The sequence below is a fragment of the Polypterus senegalus genome, chromosome 6 (genome assembly GCF_016835505.1).
Source record: "Polypterus senegalus isolate Bchr_013 chromosome 6, ASM1683550v1, whole genome shotgun sequence".
Taxonomy (NCBI): Eukaryota; Metazoa; Chordata; class Cladistia; order Polypteriformes; family Polypteridae; genus Polypterus; species Polypterus senegalus.
This window is the reverse complement of record NC_053159.1, coordinates 190,965,802-190,989,878: the sequence shown is the minus strand read 5'-3', so window position 1 is coordinate 190,989,878 and position 24,077 is coordinate 190,965,802. Positions and strand designations below refer to the sequence as shown.

The following is a 24,077-nucleotide window of genomic DNA, read 5'->3' as shown; positions in this document are numbered from 1 at the left end:
GGCACATATGCCAAGGACAGGACTCCTGAATTGTACCCAAGTACCGCCTCATATGGCACACCATTTCCTTGATGGCGCCTCACCAGTGCCCACTGCAGCCCACACAGAGGACGCCATTTTTATACTTCTTAGGAAAAGGCAGAGTAGCATACAGAGAACAGTCTAAGGAATCAAGGTAATGACAATCCCCCCCAGGCCCACGGGTGACACAAGTGTGGCACTGCTGCCCTGCTACTTCTGACCTTCTTCAGCTGCTCCTTGAACTTCTTCCATTGCTTCTTCACAGATTTCATTTGGTTGGCATGCAGCTGCCAGGTGGTCCACAGGTCTGCCAGCGCTGCCTTCTTCTTGGCTAGACTGGCCATCATGTTTTCCACCACCGTCACACCCTTCTCCACATTCACATTCAAGCTGGCACTAACCTGCCAATCACAAGTGGGAAAAAAAAAATCAGCAAGCCTTGAACTTGTGGCCAGCTTCCCCAACAAAAACGGCACAAGATGACAAGCATTCCAAATTAAAAAAAGGGGCTCTGTGTCCCAAAGATGGGAACGGGTGTTAATGGTGGGTCAGTGCCTTGAGGGCATTCTAAATGACCCTACCAGAGTGACACCCAGAGTAGACAAATCTTAAAAGGGGTGCCATTGTACTGATTGTGTCTGACAATTCCCTACCCCTTCCACAGCAAAGAACCCTGAGTAACACCCCTCTGCCACGTGATACCCTCACTCAAATATGGTTCATTTCAGTTTAGACCCCCAGGATCCTGTCACATTACCATTTTAGAAGAGTTAATGAAGCTGTGGCCCTGGTCCTGCACCGTGAGGAACATCTCAAGCAGCGAGTGCCATCTGCTGTCGGCCTGTTCCAGAGCCCCCTTGTCCTCGTCCTTGTCATCCTCAAGTGGTTTGCTCCGGTAAAATTCTTCCAGGGTGTCCATCTGTTCATCGATCTGGGGGCAGAAACATAGGAGAGTGGGACAGTGCCAACTCAGATCAGCTGATATGCCCCATGTGCCAACCCAGACACACAGACTGGGAAGGGCAGCTCTGGTAGCTACATATTTGTGCCAGCTAGAGCCAAGTGCTACTCAGGTGGGACCTTCACTTGTCATAAATGGTGGGCACAGCGAGGAGCCAAGGAAAAGTTAATTGGAATGAACAGCACCGCACCAGACGGGCACCTCTCCTCACCTCCTCGGCCGACTTCAAGAAGGTCACGTAGGTCTTGATGTGCTCAGCCCGGGCACTGATGTTGCGGCTCAGTGTTTTGAGCTGATCACTCAGCAGGCAGGCTTTGTTGGAAGACTCGGCCACTTCTGGGCACTCAAGTGTGAGGAGTTCTGCAATGAGGTCACCCATTGCCACAAGCTCAGCTTCCATATCCTGAAAGAACATAAAAATGTGTGAACCGTTGGTAGCACATAAACAGAAAACCCAGTACAGGACTGGGACCAGTGGGCTCACCCCAGTTAGCCTGTGAGGGCAAAAGTCAGGAACAATGGGCAGAGAGAAAAGGCCCCCTGCATCAGCAATGCCATACTTTATTATATAGCGCCTCATACAAGCAGCACCCTCTTAAGGCACCAACAGACCAAACAAAAAGATCTTCATCATGAAAGGCGCTATATAAAAAGACCCCTGACAGCTCGAGAGGGAAGGATGAAAAGAGGATTTCACTAGTAGGAAACAGTGCAATGGAAATGGGGTCCACAAGAATCAGGAAATACACTAGTGGTAAGGTTCACTTTGGGGGTCCAGGATGGCATCTCAGAAAATAATACAACAGTGGTAAGGTCCACTATATGGGTTTGGGGTCCAGTATGGTATCTAAGGTAATACAGCAATGGAATATGGGTCCACTATCAGGATCCAGAAGAGTCAGGAAATACAACAGTGGTAAGGTCCACTATGGCGGTCCAGGATGGCATTTCAGATAATAACAAAACACTGGTAAGGTCCACTTTGGAGGTCCAGGATGGTATTTCAGATAATAATACAACAGTGGTAAAGTCCACTGTGGATGTGGGGGTCCAAGATGATATCTCAGGTAATAATACAACAGTTGGAAGGTCCACTTTGGGGGTCCAGGATGGTATTTCAGATAATAATAAAACAGTGGTATAAAGTCCACTATGGTGGTCCAAGATGATTTCTCAGGTAATAATACAACACTGGTAAGGTCCACTTTGGGGGTCCAGGATGGCTTCTCAGAAAATAATACAACAGTGGTAAGGTTCACTCTGGGGTCCAGGATGGCATCTCAGAAAATAATACAACATTGGTAAGGTCCATTATATGGGTTTAGGGTCCAGTATGATATCTAAGGCAATAGAGCAGTGATAGTGGGGTCCACTATCAGGGTCCAGCAGAGTGTCTCAAGTAATACAAATTAGGGTGAGGTTCATTGTGGTGGTCCAGGAGGGTACACCATATGAAGAGCGTAAGAGGGTGTCACAGGTAATAGTGCAACAGATGATGAGTCACTCCGAGTGTCTTTGGAATGCGAAAGTAGTATGGACTGCTGTGAGGGTCCGGGATGATGCTACAGGTAATCGTAGCAATACAAGTGGGGTCCATTATGGGGGGTCAGGACATTGCCTTGGGTAGTAGTGCATTATATGGAAATAATAAAAGAAAAAAATGAAGGCACTATATAAAAAGAAGCCTGCAAACTGGTGAGGGAAAGTTGCAAGAGAGGGTCCTCTGTAACATTACAATGGAAGTGGGGTGCACTAAGGAGGGTCCAGGATAGTATCACAGACTAGCCAACCCGCAGTGTACCATACGCCGCATAATCAGGCCGGTTTTTTAATGATTTTTAAGCACAGGGAGAAAATTAACATTTGAAAAATTAGTAATGTAATAAATCAGCAAGAAAAGCAACATTGTAACAATGCACGGAAACGAACCAACACCCAATCGTCCATGACTGAAAACTGGCAGACCCTCATCGAGCCTTCTCCTGTCAGACGGAGGGATGCGAGTGCACTGCGCTCATGCATGGAGTGTGGAACGGCAGGAGAGGAGAAGGACGTCCATTCCACTCCCTCCATCATGCTAGTCTGCTGAATTCTCGTTCAGTATGTACTGCCCGCTCATGTGCCCACCTCCAACTCGTCACTTGAGTCGTTGGCTGCTTTTCTATATATAATCCACCAAGACACCCGACCACGTTAGTAGCGAGGTGGGAGGGGGGTGTGAACAAAGGGTTGGGACGTAACCAGTGGGAGCATATGAGTCGCACTTAGTGGGAATTCTAATGGGGTTCAACGGCTTACCCACGCCTCTCTACGCCGGGTAGACACACGCTCAATCTCATTCATAAATATTTATTGAATGCTAAACACTTCTGGAAAGACACAGTTGTCTAAAAAGGGAGGGTTTGAGGATACAACAGAAAGTGAATGAAAAGATGGAACTCTGGACAGAACAACATATAATTGTCCGTGAGTGAAGAAGACGCATGTTTGTTGCGGATGCAAATTGCTGTATGTAGCGTGTAAAACAGTTTGCTATGGTGCAGGTGGTCGTGCGTCGTAACCGAACACTCGGTTTTTAAAGACTGCTCACTTCATTGTGTTTTAACCTCAGTTGTAAAGGATTGTTTTAAGGATCCCATGGGATACCCCTCGCAAACCGTGTTACACGCTGCATATGGCGACTCACCTCCGCGAGAAACACGCCTCTATGAACAGTCAACGTGGCTCAGAGGTGCATGAGGCCTCTACGACAGACGAATATAAATGACGCCGTTCTTTCTGTGTCGTCGCGTCCGAGTTGGTGGGCGTGGCTCTGCGAGTTGTCATCGTATCCAATGGTCTTGGAGTTGGTGGGCGTGGCTCCTCCCTGCGTGCACCATAGGTGTCTTGCCTTAGTGAATTATATATATAGATAATATTACATTTGGGTTCAGTGAGTGGTCTGCTATGGAGGTATAGGACACCATCTCAGGAAAAACTTCTATGGCGGTCTTGGGTAATGCAATAGGGAAGACGGGGTCCCTCAGTGGGGGACCAGGACGCTGAGTAATAATGTATTGGGTGTGGGGTCCACTATGGAACTTGAAGACAGGGTATCAAATAATAATGTAATGGTAATGGGGTCCACTATTGAGGTCCAGAATGGTGTCACAGGTACTAATGCAATGGTGGTTGGGTCAACTATGGGATGTCCAGAACAAAGTCTAGAGTAATAATAATAATAATATAATAGGACAGGTGTCAACTACGGGGTTCCAGGAGGTGTCTCAGGTAATATTGCATCTGGGTTCAATGGGAGGACACAGGGCACTGCCATCTGGTAAGATGGTGAGGAGGGGGTCACTAGGGGTTCAAAGATGGCATTTCTGACAGTATTGAACTAGAGGTAGCAAGAAGTCCACAGAGTTTATTAGTACTTTGGCGGTCTGCTCAGAAATCTCAGCAAGAGGGCATGGGGTGATTTGGTGGTTTCACTAAATGCTACACAGTTGACTCTCTACCTTGCTTTGTGAGGTCATCTCCAGGTGTTTGTTTAGGACATCTTCCGATTCAGAGAGAGAAGACCCCGGGTCCAGGGTCCCAGCAAGGACGGCGCTGCACATGTGGATCCAGCTGGACACCTGAAAAGCAACAGAGGAGATAATGAAGCCGTCCAGCCGTGAAGCCCCCCTTATACTATCTCACCATCAACAGGCCCTCTGGTGGGTGTGCTCAGAAGTGAAGCCCCAACTGGAGGCTGTCTTTTGAGCCAGTTCTTTGGCTCTGTTGTCCTATTTTTAGGGGTCACCCATATTGTTCACCAGTGGCCCTGCTGCCTAAGTGTGTGTGCCAGTTTGGGTGCCTATGGCACTCTACCTTGTCAGCGTGGTCCTCGATGCCAGAGATGAGCTTCTGCCATGCAGTGCTGAGGTCCCGGTGGCCGTAACACTGGCTGCTCAGGTGATCCACTCTGGCCTGGATGTAGCCCACCATTTTCTCAATCCCACTGCTTGATGTGCTGCATGGCAACAAAGAAACAGAATCCCGTCATTCAAGAGTGCCCTGGCACCCAGTGTGGCAAAAGCCCACCATCTCCTAACATTTACCTCTGGGGTCTCTTCAGGAAGGCCTGCCCCTTCTGCAGGGCATCAGCGGCGGTGTCCTTGACGCTTTTCAGGAGCTCCTCGTGCTTCTTGGCAAGTGCGGGCAAAGCCAGAGCCCGAGTGCCCAGCGCTTTGAGATGCCCTTCGATGGTCCCTAAGATGTCAAAGGCCTGGAATTACAAGACAGAGAGGACGGAGCTGCCGTTATTTGCACTGTGTGGTTGGCACCACTTTTCCCATTGCTGCCACGAGATGTCAGGAAGTTGTCCTGCACGACCTCTTGACCTGGAAGGTTTTTAAAGGGTCCACATACTCAGTCTGGAGTCCAAGAGGTTGGATTCAATTTTGAAATAACAGTTCACAGGGTTAGGAGAAAAGAAAACCGGGGACAAGTTTTCTGTCTGACGTTAAGGTTTGGTTACCCTCTGGTTTTTGGTTCCTGGTTTTTCAGAATGGTTTTCCTTCTCCTCCTCTTTGGACATCTTAAACTTTTTCTATTTAAAAGCCTGAGCCCCCATTTTACGGGTCTGTGCAGGCCAGAAGCCTGCTGTTTGAGTTTGGGGCTTGGCTGCCTTGGGGTGAGGCCTACTCAGGGAGTTCAGATCTTTATGTGCAGCAGGATGGCAACACTCTAAGATTTCTCAGGTCCACATCAAGTCCTCACTCTTTCTGATACCCCCAGTCTTGTCCACCACACCTGCGTGTGGAAATGTCCACTGTTGAAATCTCAAATCCACACGTTATGTCCACGTCAAGGCTTCTCTCCCTTTGATCTTCCCCTGCCCTTCTTGATGCCTGGCGTCTTGTCCAGCCCTGCTTGCCCTGCACTCGTTGTGACACCTCAGCTACTCTCTTTCTCTACATTCACATCCCTTTTGAAATGTCATGTCAAGTCCAGACCACCATGGCCACATCAAGTCTGCTTTCACCTTGATATGGCACCTGCCATCTGCCTTGGCCATTTCTCAAAGCCAGACCACCATGGCCACACCAAGTTCTCATTCATTTTGATATGCCATATGCCTTCCTCAAAACCAGACCTCCATATCCAAGTTTCGTTGCCCACTTCCAGTCCCCTTTAGACACCTCAAGACCTCTGCAGGAAGCCCGACTCCCTTTCTTGAAGTACCCAGTCCAGTTCCCTGTGTCCACATCAAGTCCACTCTCCTTTTAACATGTCGAGTCCCTCACTCCTTGTCCTTCCTATCCACGTCCAACTTATTTTTCAAGCCTAAGACCCCCACCCGAGTCTTGACTTCACGGTCACGGAGTCCAGTCCCCCTTTTTGAACTCCAGTTCTCCATCAAGTCCCAGCCTTCTTGTCCACATGAGCTCCTGTCCCCTTTGGCCCACACTGACAGCTACACCTTTGGTCATTTGATGGCCCACCACTGCTGTGCATCGTGTCATTCTCTGTTCTCTCCACTAGGTGGCAACTAAGAGGCTCGCTCCATACCTGACATGACCCTCCTCGTGTCCCTGTGGTCCTGGGATAAAGTGGGCACTTCATTGGGTGTGGATGGGCACCCTCTCTCCTAACTGGCACTGCCATCTTAGCCAAGCACAAATAAACCGCTCAGCCTGACCAGACTTCTCATCATGGTGGGCTTCCGTTAATGGGCACAGATTCAGAAGACCAAAGTTTAAATTCTCAGGAGCATTGAACCGTAACTCTGGACTCTAATTTGTTTGACAGAAGGCACACCCCTCTGTGCCCACCTGCACAAGCAAAATTTTAGGGTGCCCTCTTGTGGGGGCACAACTGACTGCTTGTGAACATCTGGAAAACATAATGAAGCACAAGTGAAGCTGACCTTATTGGCACTGCTGAAAAACAAGTTGGCCTCCTGCAGACGCGTCATTCTCTCCAGCAGGAGGTGCCAGAACTCCCCCTGCAGGGCCACCAGCTCCTTGCTGCGGACCGCCAGCCGTTCCTGCTCTCCACAGGTCTCCGCCGCCAGAAGTTCCTTAGCTGTGGCCACCAGCCTGTCTGCCCGCAGACTCCACTCCTGAAACACAAAGATTAAAGGACCCTGAGGAACTGCCCAGATGACCCAAAGGACTACAACCTGACAGGATGGGGTCCAGCAGTCAGATGAGCACCTGGCCCACCTCACTGAGATCAGGGGGATTCAAATTACCCTAAACGAGACTAAGGACATCAACTCTTGGTCAGATGAGCTCAGTGGTGGCTCCTCGCTGCCCTCACCAGGACCAGGGTGAGAGAGGACTACGACCTAACAGGATGGGGACCGGTGGTCAGATGAGTTCAGATGTTCTCCTGGTCCACCTCACTGGCCCTGTCACCTGGTCCTTGTCACCAAGACCATCGGGACTCAAATGCAGAAGTCTATTTAAGGTCAAGGGTCGAGTGACTGTGCCAATGGTGGCAATGAGACCAAGTGGCACCCCATGAGCAAGGCCTGAAGGCCCCTGGGGTCACCACAATGCCACCCAACAGGCTCCTCGGATTGTGCCAGTCAGCCTGTGGCCATCGATTAATATAGCTGGCCTAAAGGTGCAATGGAGAGCCTGTGACTGGTGACGTGGTCAGACAATAGGGGGTGGAGTCAGAGCTCAGGGTGGGTGGAGCTACACAAGACCACATAAAGGTGAGGACCCACTGGGGCAGGCAAGGCCTGGGCACAAGAGAAGTGAAGTCAGGGACTTGGGACCCTGAGGACAACACGTGTTGGCAAAGCTGAATGTGGAGAAGAAAACGTTGAGCGAGTCAGACGGCCACCCACCAGTTTGAACTCAAGGACCACCCCAACACGAGACCACTTTTAGGTTAGCAGTGTCCTATGCCAGCCTCCCTAGGTGAGTGAGATTCCTGAAGCGGACCACCAGATGTCCTGTCCAGGCCGGTCACCTCACTCACTGCTCTGAGATGTGCAGCCCACCTAGAGTGGTCACTGAAGTATTTAAGCAGAGCCACCCAGAGCTGTGCCCCCCAATGTGTCTTAGTCAAACCGAGTGAGAATGAGAGTGTTTAAGGAAAGGCGCTATATACAGTAATCAGTAAGGGTGGAGACCCCCATAGACTCACTCTGGCCTTTTTCTCCAGCTCTTTGGATTCTTGTAGCAGGTTTTCATTTTCAGACAGCGAGGCACCCAGCTGCTCTTTTTCCAGGTGGGCTTTCATGTTTTCTTTGAACCAGGAGGTGACCTGCCGAGAAAGGGGACAAGACGGACAACATCAGAGCACGAGGACGGACCACAGCGGTGTTAAGTGTGGCCTGAAGGGAAACCAGAGAACTCCTCAAAACAGCCCACCCGACAGCTGCCCTTGGGACCCCGGGGGGTGGAGATACAAGCCATTCCATACCAAAGGGTCCCAAGAGGGAGAAACTACAGGGAGATCTGAGTTCACATGCAGCTCAACTGAACTGAAAGGCGCTATATCTAACTCAAAAAATGAGGGATCAATAAGCCTTCCTGTGCTCATCCCTTACAGTTGGGTCCTGGGTGGCCACAGAGGGACCCCCATCATCGTCTTACGCACCTCCTGCTCCTCCTGAGCCCACTGACTGGCGCCCACGCGACCCTCCAAGTCACGCAGTTGCTGTTTCAGCTGCCGCTCCACCTGTCGCCTTCTGTCCTGCAGCACCTCCATCAGGCTGTCCACCTGCAGGCAGCTGGCACGGGCATGACGGGCTGCGTCCACGTTGGTAAAGGCCTCCACCTGCTGGAAGTCCTTGATGAAGCTGAGGAGCTCCTGGCTTTTGTTGAGCAGGGCCATGGACTTCTCCAGAAGAACTGCGGAGAAAGGAAAAGGGAGCACCAGGTGAGGGGACATCCATGGGGTCAGAGGGACCTGCTTTATATAGCGCCTTTCCAAAGCGAACACCATTCTGTGGTATGTTACATTTACAATACAATTGTTTTATGTGTTTAAACTTCAAGGTAAACTTCAAGAGGGGTCTTAGCCTTTCCATTTCATATAGCGCCTTGCCAAAGTGAACTCCATGCCACGATTGTTTTCTCCCCAACTGATTGTGCTGTGTGCCAATTCTTACTCTTCGCGTCTTAGAGCTTTGCTGTTCGTTTTGTTTGTGATTTGTTAACGATGTCCCCTGACTTTAAATGGGCTGTCCTTCCATGAGCCCACAGGAGGCGGAGTCACACTGACATCACTGCTGCTGGCTCCTCCCTCTGCCTTTATATTTTCCCAGTCAGATGTGATGCCCAGCAGGAGAGCACTGAGTTTGGATCGGAGTTTAAAGTGAGCTTCGGCATTTCCTGTCCGGCTGGTTTCTAGAGTTTTCCTGCCCGTTTATTGGGTTTGCCAGGGATGGCCATCTGGGCAAATCTGTTTTGGCTCTTTTGAGCATTTTGCTTTGGTGGTTTTCTAAATTTTGTTAATAACTTTTCATCTCTAAAGACGGATTGTGGGGTTTGTCCCCGCAAACTGCAGTTGCTTTCCCATGTGAGACTTTAGGACTTTATTTAAAGCCAGCGCCCCATTTTTAGGCCTGTGTAGGCCAAAGCCTGCAGGTGGCAGTTTGGGGAATTGCTGCCTTGGGGTGAACCTCTTCTGGGCCACCTAGTGGAGGACCTGCTCTGCTTGTGTGGTTCAATTTGGAGACCCTTGCACCATTTTGTCATATCTGAAACCATTTTGGGTGACAGGGAGTCAAACCTATGTGGGGTCCAAACTGACATTGGTTTTGTTTTATATAGCGCCTTTCCAAAATCAATACCACCCCACAATACTTTACATAAAATAGAAAATAGAGTTTTACACTTTAAGCAGCGACAGATCATTTGAACAACTTTAGGTGACAGAAACCCTAAAGCGGACTTAACCGGTGGCCTTTTCATTTAATATAGCGCCTTTCCAAAGTGAACACCATCGCATAACACTAAACGGGTGAAGAAGAATTTCTTTTGTCATTTTACACTTTAAGCACAGGTAGTTAATGTGTGTTTGGTGTGTGTGTGTGTGTGTGTGTGCCCTGTGGTGGGCTGGCGCCTTGCCTGGGGTTTGTTTCCTGCCTTACGCCCGGTGTTGGCTGGGATTGGCTCCAGCAGACCCCGTGACCCTGCAGTTAGGATATAGTGGGTTGGAGGATGGATGGATAGATAGATAAAGTGAATGTCTCAGGGTGACTGTTTTTGTTTTATATAGCGCCTTTCCAAAGTGAATACCACCCTACACTACTTTACATGTAAAACAGAATTTTACATATCGTTTAACACTCGAAGCTCTGACTAATAAAGTGAACCACTTTGGGTGACAGAAATCCTACAGCGGACTTAACCGGCGTCTTTCCAAAGTAAACACCATTCCCATGACACTATACATGTGAAGAACAATTTTTACACATTTTCCACTTCAAGCAGAGGTAGATAAAGTGAACGTCTCAGCAACCACGGGCAGCTCAGTACCTCCCCCGGGACTCTTGGTGGCAGCCTCCCTGGCGGACGGCGATCCCCCAGCCTGTTGCATGGCTCCATGGGAGACGGAGTCCTCCACAGCCTGGTTGGGGGCTCGGATGGCCGCTAGGGGTAGCTGCATGGACTCAACAGCCTGGCTGGACGAATCTTCAGCCCCACCCGGAGGTGCAATTAGGACCAGGTGGTCAAGCACCTGGAACACTTCTGGGTGGGTTGTAAAAAGGGCCAGCCACCACCACTCGAGGAGCCAGAGTCGGGAGGAGGAGGAGGAGGAGGATTACGCTTGAGGAGGAAGAGAGTGTTTTGTGGTGTAATTGTGCTTTTGGGACTGTGTTGGACTGTGTGGCATGAGGAAGACGCGTCCCACAGTTCAAGAATTAATAAAGCCGTTGTGTTCATTTTATATGTGCCTCTGTGTCAGTCTGTGCCAGGTCGGGCACTTATATAGCACCTTATTACACCAGCCTGTGTGTGGCCTTAAGTCACACGGTGTTTTGTTTTATATAGCGCCTTTCCAAGGTGAGCACCATCCCACAATACTTTAGATATAAAATAGCATTGTCTGTATGGTGCTCAACTCTAAGCAGTGACAGATCATTTGGACTACTTTGGGTGACAGGGACTTAACAGGCGGCCTTTTCATTTTATTTTGCGCCTTCCCAAAGTGAACACCAGCCCAGGACAAGAAAAGAGGAATTTTCTTAAAACAGTTTTACGCTTTAAGCACTGGTAGGTAAAATGAGCCGCTCAGGGGGATAGGAAGTCAGCCTAGGTGGGCTCAGCCGTCTCGTCTGATATAGCGCCTTTCCAAACTGAACTTTGTTTTTGCAGCAGAATGATTTTCATTTTTTTAGCATGTTGCTCATTTTAGGTTGAGTACATTTGCAGGACTCCAGGGCCTTTGGCATCACAGTACCCTCTCTTGGCCATAAGAGGGCCCCCACTGCCACGGTGCACCATAAAACCAAACCGCTGCCGGTCAACCATCTTCTTGATGCAGTCACTCCAGGGTAGCCCAAATACCCAGACCAACGAGGGGCCGAGTACAATAGCCATGGACTGACTTTGAACCCTCACTGGTAAAAACTCCCAAACTCGTCATAAAGAAATCCCCCAGGTGTTGCCCTTGAGATGCCATCCAAACATCCGAGGGTCGACATCGTCCCTGTGTAGACGGATGCGGCACAGAATTCCTTTAAGTGTGCCAATAGCAGGCTGCAAGTCTTCGTTGAGCCCCACATCAGGTCAACAGTCACCCAGTGTGGCCTGGCATTAGCCCAGCAATATCAGAAGACCCCAAGATGGTCCCTGTCCATCACCCGCACATCAGTAGCCCAACTGTAGCCAAAATCAGCAATAAGCACCATCAGGGGTGGGCAGCCTTGACCCTCTGGTCACGCCATCAGGGCACCTGAAGCTCAGCCTCTTGCCACTGCCAGTATCAGTCACCCATCTCCAAGACGTAACCAGTGCCAACACAGGGCACCAACTTCTGCCCAGCTTTGCTAGCCAACACTGCTTCAGCTACATGAATCCTCTAAATTTCAAGATTGGCACAATTGGTGCCCATACAGTATTTAGGCCTCTACTGGTGTCCTAGCACAGTATCAGCTGATGTGCCATCCCACACATGCCACCAAATAAGAGCCCTCTAGTAATCATTGGCAGTTTCAACATTTGGCCCTTCATCAAATGACACAAATTGTCTGTACTTTATGCCAACAGATGCCCAGCTCCAAACCACATGTCCACAATGCACAATTAAACTGCCCAATGAGTCAACAGTTGGGCAGTGCCAGGTCAGGATTCAGTCTTCGCAATCCCTGCCAGCTGTGCCTATCACAGCCCAGCCTTGGCAGACTACAGACCACCACGGCCAAGTGACTCACCGTGACAGCAGTTAGGGATGGAAATTGCTACTCGGGCCCCCCTAGGCCTTCATTAGAGGTACACAGAAGATACAATGCCAGAATGCTCCCTGGCACCAGGGTGTACCCATGCAGGGTTGATGCTGGTGAAACAGCACCAGAGTGCCACTTGCTGTTCAGCAGCCATCAGACCCCCTACTTTTATCCTGGATAGGAAGACCTCACCGTTACTCTGCATGCAATAAGTGGCACCTCCCAAACACCAAGCAATCTGCCAAGAGTGCCCAGTGATGGCACCCGCCATTAGGAAGACGGACAGGAACAGATTAAAAATTGTGGCTGGGGGGGGATAAATCAACTTATGAATGTGGACTTAGAAGGCCAAACAAGTTGGAGGACCACCACTGAGTAGATCCAGTCTGGGCTATCAGACTACTAAACACCTCGGGCAACAGTGAGGTGGGTCACCTTTAACCCGAAACCTTGACGTGGGCCACCTGGAGACAAGCGAGGCAAGCAGATCAACTCCAAACCCCTAGGTGGCGCTATGTGTAGAAAAAAAAACAACCGAGATGAAGTAATGCCCTGCTGCCACCACTCCAAGTGCCAGTCCTACTTGACCACACGCCACTAACTTGCCTTTCTTGATGCCATTGTGCTTGTGAAGGAAGTCCTCCAGATGCCCAGGATCAGGACCACCTTTGAGTTCTCGCTGTAGTTCCTCCGCTTCGTCGATTTTGATGGCAAACTGGAAGTTGAAAACAACAATCAGCACTGACCATGAGCAGCGACCTCCACTAGATGGCACCCTCTCCCATCACGCCAATCCTCAGTTCTGGTTACTCACCTCCAGCGCCCGGTCAAAGAACTCAGAGGCGAGCAGCAGCAGCCCCCGGCGTTTTTCCAGCAGGCCCACCAGAGCCACCCAACCCTCGCTCAGGGTCCTGGCCATGGCGTCATACACGAGCTCCTGATCCGCATTCTCCTCTGCCACCCTGTCTGCCTCGCTCAGTAAACTCCACACGCCATCTTCATTTGCCTGGTAACACAATCAGCCACAAGGGGGCAGCACTTATTAAGGCAAGGATGGCAACTCGACAAAGAAGAGTCACAAAAATGGAAGTGGAAATCGTTCAGTGGACTGAGAGGGGAAAGGAAGTCACGTCATTGTAGCCCAGCACTGGCACTAGCACAACTACAAGAGTGGGCAGGAAGGGTAACTTAATTAGGGGGCAACACGGAGCACAGAGGACAAGCAGAAGAAAGTGCTTAAGAGAGGAGCTGTGAGGAAACAAGGACAACCCTGGAGACCAACATGGCAAACTGGCATGGGGTGGCATGGGTGGCTAACACTGCAGTTCCAGGAGACGGGGTTCAGGTCTTGACCTGGTTGTTGTGGTGTGCGGGGTTTGCATGTTCTCCCCACGTCTGCCTGAACTCGCTCCAGGTTTCCTTTCACTTCTTTAAGACATGCAGGTTCAGCTAAAAGGCGACAATAAATCAATGGTGCCATGGAATGGACGGGCACCTCTGCCAATGCAGGTTCCAAATGGTAGCTCCCCATTTGTAAACTTATATTTAGAAATCTGAGTCTGCCCTCTGGAGAGGACCGCTGTATAAAAGTAAAAGTCAGGAGTCACTTAGGTTAGAGCAGTGCCACCCAGCCTGTGTGGCATAAGCAGCTGGATTGGCATAATCAGATCCTTCTAGCTGCCCGGTTCTTACCACACTGCAAGTGGCCAGTTCAGCTTGCAGGTGGCAATGGAGCAACCCGTTGGAATGGTCCACTTTGACTGGCCTCTGGGACAGTTGTGCCCGTGTCTGATGTGCCAGGTGACACCCGGTGACTATGGTACCCCCAGAGGGATATTTTATTACAAAAATATGTCAGACTAAGATGAGTTAGCAAACAGATGACATGCCAACCATTCAGTTGGCAATGGGAAGGGGACTTTACTTATGGAAAGGATGTACCCTCCATCTTCAAGAAGCTCATTCAGGGATGACAATTCTTAGCTGTAAAGGTCCCGGGCACCCACAGTAGAATGCCCTCTGGTGGTTCCCTGGCCTCATTACAACTATAAGCTCTTACCCCCATTTTCTACAGTATGGCGCTGTAAATCTATTCTGGCCTCCCCCTAATTTGTCTCTGATGCCATCTCTTGGCTTGGGGAGTAGAGATGAGGCCATGCCAGTCCCCATTACCTGGCATACCATTTAAAGACACTTAAAGCTACTTTTCATCACAACTGACTGCAGAGAGACCATAAGCTTCCTCTGTGCCCATTTGATGCCCACTTCTTAGTGTGTTCCTTGTCATTCTTCTATAACTCAGATGGGCAGCTTCTGGGAGGCCCTGGGGAAGCTACTGTAGTTTAACTCTTTGAGGGCTGAATATTTTTTCCGAAAACTCTGTTTTCTGAAAGGCACCCAGAGCACTGGTTTCACACATAAATCGACATATAACGGCTGTTGGCAGCTGTTTGGCATCTCTGGCAGCAGTGGCTGTGCAGGGATGGCTTGATGGGCAGCGGAAATGCACGGCAGGCCGGCTATTTCTTCATCTTTGCACAGCAGGTGGGCGGCGGTGGCAGTGGCAATGTGACGCAATATGGTTTGTACCTATTGTCATTATAAGTGGTGGTCCTCCTAGGCGAACACTGCTGTAGGTGTATCAGCTACTCGAACGTGTTCAGCACCACGATCTGCTGGGGACTGATAGGCTGATACCGGTACCTCACTTTCGTTTTCGTCATACATCTCCAGAACACTTGCATCAAACTCAGAGTCCGAAAAGTCAGAGTTCAATTCAGCGATAATATGTAAAATGTCCATGGAGTATTTTACTTTGCACATTTGTTTTAGTCACGCCAGATGTTGATGCCATTTGAGAGGCTGTTTGTTCTTCACTACTCATTCACACACAGGGAACTGAGCTCAAATTAGCAAAGCTACATAACTTTCCTTCAACCAAAGAGAGTCGAACTAAAACATAAGGACAAGTTTTGTCACAGTTTACAGCCCATTACCGTCCTCTACCCCTGAATTTTGACAAAAGTCAACATTAGCCCTGAAAGAGTTAATAAATGGGCAAATAAATAGAATTTGAGTGCCAGTGGCTTGACTGGGCCTGAGTGCCACATATTCACTTGGTCAAGGAGATGACAAGGTGGGTGCAGATGATCAATGATTAAATTATACTGCTGCCAACCCCCAACTATATACTGTATAACAGTACTGTGCCCTCTAATTAATATTGTGCCAGTCCAGGGCACCTTCTTACCTTGAGCTTCTTCATCAGGAGTTCATGCTCGGCCAGTAACTGCTGGCTCTCATCTTGACTGCTGCCAATCTCCAGGAGGTTTGGTGCCGCCTCGGCCAGCTGCAGCTCAACTAGCATCCCACACTGCAACACAGACAGGACGGTGGGGTCAAATGTTGCTGAGCCCAGGGGCACTTGTGGAGGAGTGTGCCACCCGCAGGCGCCATCTGCTGTTTGGTAGGAAGCCCCATTTCCCACATCTCTGAAATTTTAGTAGGCAGAGCCCGCACGTCGGGGTCACATGAAGCCCCGCCCATATATGTCTTAGTGCCCCTCCCACTTCTTGGTAAAAAGGTTCTGAGCCAATCGTCACTAAAAGTTAAGTGGACGGAACCCCACCTCTATTTTGGCAGGGCATTTTGCTTTGTCATGTAAAAAAAAATTGCTGTCACAGAGACCCGCCTCTAACTTGGCATGAAGCTCTGCCCAATCATCTCTGAGCACTGCAGGCACAAAGACTCACCCCTGACTTGGTATGAAGTTCTGCCCAATCATTTCAGCACTGAAGGCACACAGCCCCGCCTCTAACTTGGAATAAACACCGCCCAATCATCTCTGAGCACTGTGGGCACAGAGCCCCGCCTCTAACTTGGAATAAGCACTGGCCAATCATCTCAGCACAGCAGGCACAAAGCCCCACCCGTGACTTGGTATGAAGCTCTGGCCAATCATCTCTCAGCATATGACTAATTTAAATATCACTCTTTACTTTTGTTTTTAAAGTGTAATGTTAATTTTTCCTTTTTTTATTGTTCATATTATTTGTTCTTTGTGTCATGATGTCAATTTTGAGTGTTATTTGTGTGACTGGTTGCTATGATACCACGGTTGCTAGGCAGGTACTGCACATGGGCCTTGACCCCTGATGCTGTGGTGGCCATGCAGTTAAAGAATACCACACTCATGATGGAGCCGAGCCCCTTGCTGCAGCCCCTCATGTATTGAATTTTGCCGATGACCCCCTGCCATCTTCATTCCGCCTGTAATAATTAATTACTCGAATTCTGTGCTCAGCCTGACGTGACACTCCATCCTCAAAAGGCCCCCCAATTTTTTTGTTATCAAGAGAATTGCATGGGTGACTGAAAATATGAGCAAGGCCTGAAGCCCCGCCCCTTCATCCTGAATAATTAAGTTCTGGACTCAGAGCTACACCCCCAAGAGAAGCTGCGCCCTCTGCTGGCTGCCCAACTCCACTGCATCGTTTATTGTTATTTATGCAGAAGCTCCGCCCACAACTTTTTGCTCTTTTTCTGATCTTCTTGCGAGTCCCAATTTTTAATTTCTCTGTAATTTTGCTTTCATTTCAGAATGCTGTGTAAAATATAGCGCCTTGAATCAATAACAGACGGCTATAAACAAAGATGCTGGAAGGCATAGCAGACTTCACTGGAGGACAGAAATGAAAAGCTGAAGCTGATGGAGACAGGATTAAAAAAAAAAGAAACACATGACCACCGACTGGCACACGAGAGCCAACTTGTGCCCAGAGCCACTCTCGGTGAGCCTGGTTTGGCAATCGAAGGCAGTGTGGGCACTGTGAGCAGGACGTCCCCCGCTGGAGTCCACACACACACATTATCAAGGAGCCGGACCACCCCAAACTGACCGCACCCCAATGAAATACAGTGGCCATGAGATGAGTGACCAGGCTGCATGTCCCCAGACTCCTGAGACCCCTGTGCCACTCTGGAGTTGTCTTTGTTTTGTGTGCCACCCTCTACTGGCACATGGGCGGATGACCCCCGATAATCTGGTAATGATAATTAAATGAATGATGTATATAGCGCCTTAAACTGTTTAGGGGCACACGCCTGGTTCAAACCCAAGCCCAGCCTGCACTTTGTCCTCATGTGCCAGTTAAGGTGAATGGCAGCTCTAATCTGGCCCCATCTGGAGGTAAGGGTGCCCAGTTACCAGGGTGGCATCCAGGTCAGGATTGACTAGTGCCATGTGCTCAGTGGGCCTTAAGTCAGGTGAAATGGGGCAAATAAAAGGTTTAATCAGCAAGTGAAAGCAGGGACCACCGGACAGCTGGCTGGACGGGGTCTCCTTATTTATCTTGGTCACTTGCCTTTGATTGGCTGTCCAGATGTCCTGTCACATCAGCCCACCGGTTCAATTCTCATGGATGCCCCCTGAGCAGATAGCTTAGCTCGTCTGTAAAAACCTGGAGTTGCGGTACACATGAAAGGCGCCATACACAGCAGTCCTGTCACTTTTCTCCTCTTCACTGCCACCTTCACATATGCAGCACATCAAAAAGACCCCCAAAAGACCCAGGCAGCCATTTCTGAGCAAAGCTAAGCAGAAACGGAGCAAATGACCACCAGGATGGGCAAAGGCCAACCACCCAATGGAACTCACAAGTTACAAGGGGCTGCTCTGAATAGCCGATATGGCACACCAGCAGGGGGCACTGAAGGCCACGGGCATAGGCCTCTACCCCTCGAAGGGTCTGGCAGACGCTGGCTGGACTCTGCGTTTGTGCCCAGGCTCAGCTGTGGCTTCTGCTCCTCCTGATTCTGTGACAATAAGGCAGACAGGTGACAGCACAGCACATCATTCTGTCACACTGGGGTCCGGAATGGGGGCAGGGCATCTCTCTGCTCTGTTCCTACGTCAGTCCCCCAAGCATTAGTGACAGTGACGTCTGCTGCCCAGCCTCGGCTCTATTGACAAGAGCTTCGTGGGACATCAATAAACACTGACGGCGCTCGACTTCTGACCCCAGCCCACCCCGAGATGTGGGCGCCGCAGGGCCACATCGATTAGCTGCGCCAGCAGAAGGGCACAGCGAGGGGACCGAAGTGCCTGGCAGCCCAAGGACCTGTTTTCACATTCACAGCCAGACTCTGCCATGAAAGGCGCTATATGCCACTGCGGATTGGCCGGATATAAAGAAGAATAGGCAGGGAATATAAAGCCAAACAGGACGGGGGGTCTTTAAAAAATGTGAGCCACCAACCCCCAGCACTCCTGAAAATCAGCAAAATAACGCAGCAGCCCACCAGCAGGGGGCACACGTCAGCTTTCTACCACATTTCACAGCACATCACTGGCGCTTGTCTGATTGGGTAGGCATGCCATCGAGTGTTGCCATCTGTGCCCACATCACCAAAGTGGAGTGGCATCTCACCCTCTGTTGATCCCTGGTCTGCACCCATCTGCCAGCTTTCACTCCCTGTGGCACCGAGAGCTGGAAAAACAAACAAGCAGGGCTGCTGATATTCCTATTGGGCCTTACACGGTGCCATACGACCACGCTGGGCTCATTTGAACCTGTGCCCACCAGCTCGACATTCTCAGTAAGTGTGGCACAAGCCATCAAACAGTGCCAGTCCGAGCCCGGTGGGCCGCTGACCACCTAGCGCGTCTTTTGCTCTTCTCTCCGTGTCACCTCCACGTGAAAGGCGCCATACAGTCGTGTCCCCTTCTCCCCTCACACACTCCTCGCTCCCGAGTCCTCAGACTTGACACACACACACACACACCATCCTGGGCGGTCACATGACCCCCACTCGGCACTTTTCGGCCCCCCGGCTCGACTGACGTACCTTGAGGAGCGCCACGATGATACGCGACTGGCCAGCCTGCACGGCGATGGTGCTGACCGACGTCGTGGACACCTGACCTCCAGAGTCTCCTTCGCTGGACATGGCGCAGCACCGGGGGTCTTCAGCCCGAGAGAAGCGGCGCACACTGATCCCCCCGAGCCCACAGCGTGAATGAAGGGAGCCGAGTCGAGTCTGGGAGGAGAAGTTGACAAAAGCAATGAGCAGCAAGTTAAAAATAGAAGGGTCCCGCGTGGAGGCCATGTGACACCCACACCAACAACCCCCACCCCACCCCCCAGAGCTTGGCGGCCGAGCTCAGCGCACACACACACACACACACTAACACACACACGTGTGCACACTCGCTTCTGGCCCATTCACAAAACATCAGCTGGTGCAAGTGATAAACGACTAGCAGGGGTCAGTGGTGGGCTCAGAAATGGGCACACATGGGGGCTGGGCCTGGCACCTGATGGACAGTTATATAGTGCCTTACACTTGGTAGTCAGGGGTCCAGACAAGACCAGGTGACGGGGCTGAGTGAGTGAAGGGCATCGGCCCACAATGCACTGCAGCAGGAGCTCCTCACCCACCAGCCAGCTACAGGTGATCACATCAAGTGAATGGCGTCGTATGTAGCGCCTTGACCCCGACATGCCCACCCGCCCTACAAGCCTGAACTGCACGGTGTCCACCTGTGGGAAAGCCATGCCAGTTTGGGCAAATCTGACCCCATTTGCAAGTAAGTGTGCCCAGTAACAGGATGGCATCGAGTGGGCTCTGAGCCCAATGACCCTGAGGTCAGGTTAAGGGGGGCACATTAAAGAAAAACAGGGACCACCGGGTAGAGGGGGGGGGTGGCTGAGTGGGATTTGAGCAGATTGGGTGTTTGAGGGCCTCTGAGTGCAAAAATCGGGGGCTTGGAAAGTGAAGGAGCAGAGGAACGAGTGAATGAATGAGTGACCAGATGGATGAAGAAAAGAAAGAAAGAATGAATCAAGTCATTAATAAATGATGAGATGAATGAATGAGTGAGGAATCAGTGAAGAAATGCATGAATGAACGGGCCAATCAACTATTAAAGAAATGAAAATTAGGGTGAATTATTGATAAATGAGTGAAGAAATGAACAAATGGAGGAAGAAAGAAATAAACAAACAAATGAAGAAATCAGTGAATGAATAAATTAGCCAACCAACTAGTAACAAATAAAGGAACAAACAAACGAATGAATGAATGAATAAAAGAACACAATGATGAATTAACAAAGAAATGAACAAATGAATGAATTGGCCAACCAATTATTAACAAAGAAATGAACACATTAATTATTGATAAATTGGTAAATAAATGAACAAATGGAAGAACAAATGAGTACATGATGAATTCCTGAAGCAAACAGTGAATGAAAAAATGATGAAGTACTTAAGTGAACACAGGAGCAAATACATCATGAAGTGAAGAAAAGAGGGAACAAATGACTTATTGACTAATCAGCTAATAAAGGAATAAATGAATGAATGAGCAAATGGCATCAATGAACAAATGAATTAATAAACGGTGAATTAATGAAGAAATTATGAAAGAGCAAATAAATGAGAAACGAATCAAGAAAAGAGCGAATGAATGAATCGTCTAAGAACAAAAGGCGTCAGAAATGAACGAATGAACAAATCAGTGAGTGAACGAGTAATTAATCAATCAACACATGAAAGGTCAGCTGATTGGCCAAACAATGAATACATGAACCAAGGTACGAATCAATCAACAATGAGCGAGCAAACAGAGGAATTCACGAACGCACGACTGAGGGAGGATGACGAGACCACCGGGGTGAGTGAGGTGACCCCAGGATTCACCGAGTTGCTTGTTTCTCCCCCAGTCCATCCATAGCAGTTCCAGATGCCAGTCTGTTGTGAGGTGCCCATGGCACTTGGCAGCCACCCAGCCCTGCCAAGCCCCCATCTGCCCACATTATGTGCGAAGTAGAATCTCTCAGCTCCCCTGCTGCGAGGCCTGCAGCCCACATGGCACCTCTGCCCACTTCCTGCTATGCCAGGCCCTGACCTGGGCATTGGAGTAAATCCACAGGACGACGTTGGCCCCCGAGACGGGCACAGGCCTGTGTTACGAGATGAATGCCAGCGACGCCACTGCTGCCACCCGACGGGTGGAGGAAGGGGACGCCGGCTCAGAGGAAGACAACTCAAGGACATCTGAGGAAGCTCGGGGCCCGGCCAGCCTCGGCCATCTGTGTCGAAAGATAGATAAGCGAGGCCGAGGGGGGCTTTAAATAGCGTCTGTGCAAATTTAGAAACTGTCAGGCAGCAGATGTGACCCTCCAGAAATGAAGCAGCCACCGTGTGACCCCCCGCACTCACAAAGAGCCCTGCTCGACTATTCTGACACAGTCGTGTAGCCCCCCAGTATAAACAAGGCCCCTCACAAGCTCAGAGACATTCTCCGCTACACACACATTCACAGCTCTGATCAGACCCCCTGCCCACCTCACACTCCGTCACTTCCAGCGTCTTCGAAGGACCCTCCCTCCCCATTTCCCTCACCAGACATTCTGGCATGGCAAGCAGTCGGAATGCCGCTATCAGCTGACCCGCCTGGAGCGCCCCGCTCTGCACTCTGTCACTCACACATTCAAAGTGACACAAGTGTGTGACATCGGCCGAGGGGCACGTGGCACTCGGGGCACAATCAGAATTGGTAAACTAGTAAGACGGAGCAGCATGCCACGGGTCTGCCCCCCTGCTGTGGCCTGCCAGCTGCTGCCATTCCACATTTTTAGAGTGCCTTGAATGCCAGCAAAGGATGAAGCCCAGAAAGGTCTGCGGGTTCTGATGCGCCACCGTGTTGGAGCTCACAGGGGTCTCCTGTGATTTTCTTCCCAGAGATGCAATGTGGTGCCAATCAAAGCTCCTCACCCTCGGCCTGTATGGCGCCTTTCACCAAGTGGGGGCTCAGATTGACAGGTGAACACAACTCAGGACTCACACACTTGGTGCCCATAAGGACATCGGCTGTGGTTTGTCACCCGACTCAAGCGCAATGACGTTGTTGTTTGTCATCACTTCGGTTTATGAATTGTCATTTTTTACAATTTATTAACTGCTCAAAAAAAATGAAAGGAGCCCTTTATGGTGAGAGTATGGCATCAAGTCAGTGACACTTCTGGGCTGTTGATCTGGTCAGTGAAGTAGCAGAGGGGCTTGTTCATCAGTTTCAGCTGCTTTGGTGCACCAGAGGGGGGACAACAATGAGAAGACCCCCAAAACAGGAATGAATGGGTTAACAGGTGGAGGAGGCCACTGACATTTTTCCCTCCTCATCTGTTTTGTCACTCGTTTTGCATTTGGCTACGGTCAGTGTCACTACTGGTAACATGAAGCCATACCTGGACCCTACAGAGCTGGCACAGGTAGTCCAACTTCTCCAAGATGGCACATCAATACCAGGGGCCATTACCAGAAGGTTTGCTGTGTCTCCCAGCACAGTCTCAAGGGCATGGAGGAGATTCCAGGAGACAGACAGGCAGTTACTCCCTCTAGGAGAGCTGGACAGGGCCCCTTAACCCATCAGCAGGACCTACCGGTATCTGCTCCTTTGGGCAACAGGATGAGCACTGGCAGAGCCTACAAAATGACCTCCAGCAGGCAGGCAGGCAGGCCACTGGTGTGAATGTCTCTGACCAAACAATCAGAAACAGACTTCATGAGGGTGGCCTGAGGGCCCGACAATGTCATCTAGTGGGCACCGTGGAGCTCAATTGGCATTTGCCACAGAATACCAGAATTGGCAGGTCCACCACTGGCAGGCGCCCTGTGCTTTTCACAGATGAGAGCAGGTTCACCCTGAGCACATGTGACAGACGTGAAAGGGCCTGGAGAAGTCGTGGATAACGTTATGCTGCCTGTAACATCGTTCAGTATGACCAGTGTGGCGGGGGGTCAGTGATGGTCAGTCTGGGGAGGCATATCCATGAAGAGACAGACGCACAGACCACTACAGGCTAGACAACGGTGGGCACCGCAGGCCTGCCATTAGGTATCGGGATGAAATCCTTGGACCCATTGTCAGACCCTATGCTGGTTCCTCCTGGTGCCCGACAATGCCCGGCCTCATGTGGTGAGAGGATGAAGGAATTGATACCATTGACTGCCCCCTCGCCTGACCTCAATCCAACAGAACACCTCTCGGTGGGACATTAGGTTTGGGTCCATCTGAGGCCTCGGACTGTCCAGGAACTCAGTGATGTGCTGGTCCAGATCTGGGAGGAGATCCCCAGGCCACCATCTGTCATCTCATTCGGACGCTGTGAGGCATTGGGGGGGGCGGGGGGCACACAAACTACTGAGTACGATTTGGGGTTTCGGCCCAATGGACTCGCTGGCCTGCCGCCTCATGTTTTCCCTTTGATTTTCGGTTCATCCTCTTCATTTCCATCCCTTCGTTCCTCTCACATCACCATATCAGTCCACAGCAGTAGATTTTATTGAGCAGTTTCTAGATTTTTTAATATTATTTGCTGCATATGCTGTGTTTGTCTCACGCAGGTCTTCGTTACTTTCTGTGGGTGTTAACCCCAAGAGGCGGGGCCAGCATGACATCACCACTGTAGGCCCGCCCACCGCCTGTGTGTTTCAGGAGCTCATTTCTGTCTTGAGAGGCCGTCGATAATTTAAACAAAAGTGGTCAAGAAACACAACCCCTTCATAGCGGGCACTCGGGCGAGAAACTGGCAAACTCCCCTGGTCAACAATCAGCCTGAGGGGGCATGAGAGACAGAGGACTGGAATTGGCCATTTTATGCCAGTTGCTGGTGTCTTCGATGCCATTTAGGTCTTCAGCGGTGAC

General features: G+C 50.3%; 1 protein-coding gene across 2 annotated transcripts in view; it reads right to left on the bottom strand.

The window, feature by feature from the left end:
* Window positions 1-19,396, bottom strand: part of ccdc141 (coiled-coil domain containing 141) — a 123,567-nt gene extending 104,171 nt beyond the window's left edge. For both annotated transcript variants that reach the window (XM_039757766.1, XM_039757767.1), the window contains exons 1-13: window positions 19,212-19,396; window positions 15,616-15,738; window positions 13,180-13,371; window positions 12,972-13,080; window positions 8,570-8,823; window positions 8,114-8,233; window positions 6,879-7,073; window positions 5,068-5,234; window positions 4,838-4,979; window positions 4,483-4,602; window positions 1,194-1,385; window positions 779-952; window positions 243-422 (exon numbers count right to left, since the gene is read on the bottom strand). In XM_039757766.1, the coding sequence (XP_039613700.1) occupies window positions 243-422; window positions 779-952; window positions 1,194-1,385; window positions 4,483-4,602; window positions 4,838-4,979; window positions 5,068-5,234; window positions 6,879-7,073; window positions 8,114-8,233; window positions 8,570-8,823; window positions 12,972-13,080; window positions 13,180-13,371; window positions 15,616-15,738; window positions 19,212-19,313 (2,070 nt within the window). In that variant the 5' untranslated portion in view covers window positions 19,314-19,396. The remainder of the gene's footprint in view (window positions 1-242; window positions 423-778; window positions 953-1,193; window positions 1,386-4,482; window positions 4,603-4,837; window positions 4,980-5,067; window positions 5,235-6,878; window positions 7,074-8,113; window positions 8,234-8,569; window positions 8,824-12,971; window positions 13,081-13,179; window positions 13,372-15,615; window positions 15,739-19,211) is intronic.
* Between the last annotated feature and the right edge of the window lie 4,681 nt (window positions 19,397-24,077).